General features: G+C 36.6%; 1 protein-coding gene across 1 annotated transcript; it reads right to left on the bottom strand.

The window, feature by feature from the left end:
- Nucleotides 1,330–3,825, bottom strand: LOC18787139 (TMV resistance protein N). The gene is made up of 2 exons (XM_020556447.1): nt 3,157–3,825; nt 1,330–2,426 (listed from the first exon to the last, which is right to left on the bottom strand). The coding sequence occupies exons 1-2, from the start codon at nt 3,651–3,653 to the stop codon at nt 1,637–1,639; spliced, it is 1,287 nt and encodes a 428-aa protein (XP_020412036.1). The 5' UTR covers nt 3,654–3,825; the 3' UTR covers nt 1,330–1,636.

Genomic DNA, 4,383 nt, shown 5'->3' with positions numbered 1-4,383 from the left:
AATGATTTATTCATAGGAGAATCAAGAATGAGTTTAGTTAATTTGAATAAGATTCCCCTGAAACGCGTCTAGAGGCCTGGTGTATTTAATTTGGTGCTTTTAATTCTGCCCATGGAACAAAGCTCAAATGGGCCAATTATGAATTCCTGCAACATAATTTTTTTATTTAACTACCTTTCTAATCACTTAATCTGAATTTTGGATCACTTGATCTGAATTTTGGGTCACTTGAAATCTTATATAACAGTTTTACCTTCCCAATATTTTAAGAAGACAATTCAGAGGCAAAAACTTCACGATTCTCAAGTGAACGCAGCGGTTGAACACCTTTAAATCAAGAAGTGTTGTCTCACTTTTTACTTGTTTATAAACGTGGTTATTTTATTTAGAATCTGAAGAATGTAAGAAAGATAAATGGAACATTTAAGGCGAAAAGTAGACAAGAGAAAGAGGGGAACCATATACGAATAACTAAACATTAGCAAGAGAGGGGGAGAAAGGTACTTCATCTGATGTACCCAGAGCTCTTGTTTCTTTTGACACGTGTTTAGAATCTACAATACGACAGAATATACTAGGGTTATTAGTGGGAGGAGTCCTTACTAAGTTGCAAAAGTGAGAACACAAACAAATTGAAGCATGGAAACCATATCATGTGATTCAGTAAATATCCTTCAAGCAAAAGAAAAAGCGATTAGCGAGTGTCTGGGAGATGCGCAAGACGTGACAAGGACTGACCAAGCTGAGCATGAAGAGAGGTTGCCTTTTGAGTTTTTTGTTTTCAGATTGCAGACTTTTACTTTCCCAGTTAGAAGATATTTCTATTCATTTTGTCTTTAGAGAAACTAATCGGATAGCGCATTGCATAGCCTGTTTGGTATTTCCTTATCAGAAACATCATCATGGTTTCAGGACCCCCCTGTTGCTATGTTCATGCTTTGGTGGAGGACAGTCTGTAATCCTATTTTGCTATCAAAGAAATCGCTAATTCTCAAAAATAAAGAAACAAATAGAAACTATTTAAATATGTCAAATACTAAATATTAAATTTGATGTGGCAATTTGACATATAATAGAGTTTTTCACGTTCCATTTAACATTTCGGTTGGAGTTATCAAGACCAAATTAGTTGCATAAATACAATCGAGTCCAAGTTACTATGGGTTGTAAAATTAAAGGCCCAATACCATTTGTCAAACACTGGACTCTTCAGGCCATTATTCAATACAGAAAATTGTGGTCTGAATGCGCAATTGTTGGTAAATCTTATGATGTGAAAATGCAATTGACCAATTTGAAATGTTGTCACTTTGTTTTCATGGACACCAGTTTTACTTCGCAAGGATGAACATCCACTCCACAATCACAAACAAATAGCTACTAATTTAACAGAGTCAAAAATCCACTTACATAAATGCCCAAAATAGAAAAGAAAAAAAAGAAGCCATTTTGTTCTTTTAATACACACCTCAGATGTTCATAGTTCCAAGTAAATTGTGAGTAAGTGTTCCAAGAATGTCCTAATGTTGTGAAGCTCCAACTGACACTCTTCTCCACTTGCTCTTGTAATCCACTATCTTTGTCCTCTTCTTAGAAAACTATGCAAGATACCCAAATAATTCTCTTATATCCACACTTACTTCATGTACATCAATAAGTTTTCTGCTGGATTTTCCTTCAGTCTAGCCAACGCACTTGACCATTCTTTTATGCTTCGACCAAAAAGGAACGAACCCAAACCTTTTAGAGCTAATGGAAGACCGTTAGCAAATTCTACAACATTCTTTGATAGCTCAAGAAACTCTTCTCCAACCACATCCTTCTTGAAGGCTTTCGAACTAAATAGCTTAAAAGCTTCCTCGTCCGTTAGCGGCTCAACCTTGTATACTTTATCCACTCCAAATGTGCTCAGCAGACGTTCATCTCTTGATGTTATGATGATCCTACTACCTAAACCAAAACAACTACGATCACACAATGCTGCCAATTGTTCTAACTGATCCACGTCATCAAGAACGATCAGAACCTTTTTATTTTGTAGTCTCTCCCTTAGTACATTTATTCCCATTTCAACATTCCATATATTTACACTTCTTTTCAGCAAGTCTGAAAGAAGTTGCTTTTGTAAATGAGTTGGACCTTGTTTATCAGTTACCTCTCTAATATCGGCAAGAAAGCTGCAAGCTTCAAACCTAGCACGGATGCTGTCAAAAACAACTCGTGCAATAGTTGTTTTACCTATACCCTTCATCCCTGAAATCCCTATTATTCGAGCGTCATCCGGCCATGTCTCTGACTCCAAATATGAGAGAACCTCTTTCACTCGAGAATCGATCCCAACTAAATCCTTGGATACACTTGAGATCGCTTCATTTAGTTCATTGAAAATCCATTCGACAATAGTTTGAATAGCTTTGGATTCGTATCTGTAAATAAACAAATAAATGATTAATAAGTTGTCATATCACCATCTAAACCAATACGCCATTTTTGGTGAGGTGCCTTCAACATCTCTAGACCAAAAAGACAACAACATTTCTAACATGTACTTATCTCAGAATGTCAGAAAGAGATCATGAATAAGTACCCTGAAGGTAAAATGAATCATGACATACTTATCTTATGCTGGAATTGACATTCTTTGAAACGGTATAGGGATGCAGTCATATAGAACGATTAACGAATAAATTTATGGATCAACTTGAGAACAAGAAACTTAAAAAGACATTGGTTAAGAAGAATTTCGCACCAACGCAAACATTAGAAAAACAAAAGAAGAAAAAGATCAACCTGGAACTTCACGAAAACATTAAAGCAAAAATAGGGCAATATGCAACTTTAAGGCACACTTGAAGCAAGCAAGCTTCTATTTTTTCATCATCTTTCAAGAGTTATTTGGGCCATCTTTCATACTATCAATCAAAATTTGGGACTTCTCTCAACCTAGAGAATTTCAGATTTGTGGTCCTTAAATTTTGATGCTTGTCTAATCCATTTATCAGGTACTTGTGCTGCATCAACTGGTATCATAGTAAGCATTTTTCTTGTCTAGTCGCAGACGAGGAAGGAAGAAAATAAATTTATTTTCTTTGGCAGAGTGAGAAAATAAAACAAAGTATATGGACTTGAATGCTAGAAGAAGAATAGTGGCTTTACCCGTCTTGCAAATTCCATCCGTTGAGATTACCTACTGTATCAAGTGCCGCTCTCCACCTGTACACCTTCCCCATATTGTCCTTGAAGACTTGTTCATGCTTCGAGAAGGCTTCCGCAAAGCTCCCCTTTTGTCTTAGTACCTCATATGGTTCCACGTCATAGAAGATTGGGAGTATTGTCTGCCCCATCGATTTTGTGCATTCAACAGCCTTTGCAAGCGCATCCAAGCACCATGTTGAACTGGCGTAATTTTGTGAAAGAACAAGAATTACATATCTTGATTCTTCAACTGCTTTCAAGATGGCTTCTTCCCTCCCCCTTTCCCATTCATCGTCATCTCCAATTGTGAATATTCCCCTCTTATTCAAAGCAGCATACAGATGGTCTTTAAATTTTCTGCAGCTGCCATTGCGTCTGCAACTGAGGAAGACATCGTACTTCCATCCAGAGGTTGAAGAAGAAGAAGAGAGAAGATTAGAGGAACTTTCCGTGGTCATTGGAGGAGTGAAATACAAAAAGATGTATTCAAGATCTGAGAACGGTCATGACTCTTGATTGTATCGATTTCTTGAGAAGCTTGGGTTGGATTTGGTTACCAAAATGTCCCTACAATTTCTAGCTTCCCTTTGTGCTGTTCTTTTCCTGTTTTCTCTTCGGGTCGAAAACCATTATTTTATTTTATTTTGCCAAAGTTCCATTATTGTTATTATTATTTTGTGTCAAAATTAGGAGGAGGTGGGGAACTCACACATGGCCATCGTGAAGACTTGAATCCAGATGCTCACTCTAAAGAAAACCATTATTTTTAGGGTTGGCCAAAAAACTTGACAAAACCATCTACCAGATGTATGTTTCCAAAGAGAGTGCAAGAGCACGATATCTAGCTCCAGCTAATATAATAATTTTCTCTACGTAAATATAGGGCTGGCAATGGGTCGTGTTGTGTCGGGATAATAAATGTGTAAAGAATGCTCAACTCGAACTCAATCCATTTAATAAACGTGTCGTGTTGGGTTTGGGTCGTCTTTTATCGTGCGGGTTTCGAGTTGTGTAATGGGTTCATAAATAATAATATGCATGTTACAAAACTCACAATTGAAAAAATTTTAATAAAAAACACGGAGAGAGGAGAGAAAATATAAGGAAAAGAAAGAAGAGAGAGAGAGAGAGAGAAGGAAAGAAATAAAAAAATAAAAAAAAAGAGGAGAGAAAACTAAAGAGAAGGAA

The sequence above is a fragment of the Prunus persica genome, chromosome G2, assembly GCF_000346465.2.
Source record: "Prunus persica cultivar Lovell chromosome G2, Prunus_persica_NCBIv2, whole genome shotgun sequence".
NCBI classification, from domain to species: Eukaryota; Viridiplantae; Streptophyta; class Magnoliopsida; order Rosales; family Rosaceae; genus Prunus; species Prunus persica.
The sequence above is the reverse complement of the archived record's forward strand: the minus strand, read 5'-3'. Positions and strand labels throughout refer to the sequence as shown.

Bases quoted from the DNA above. Each gene is read 5' to 3' on its own strand.
- LOC18787139 (XM_020556447.1), bottom strand. From the start codon at position 3,653: ATGACCACGGAAAGTTCCTCTAATCTTCTCTCTTCTTCTTCTTCAACC. The intron at 2,427-3,156 runs GTAAAGCCACTA...GTTTATTTACAG, and splicing joins GGATGGAATTTGCAAGACGG to ATACGAATCCAAAGCTATTC.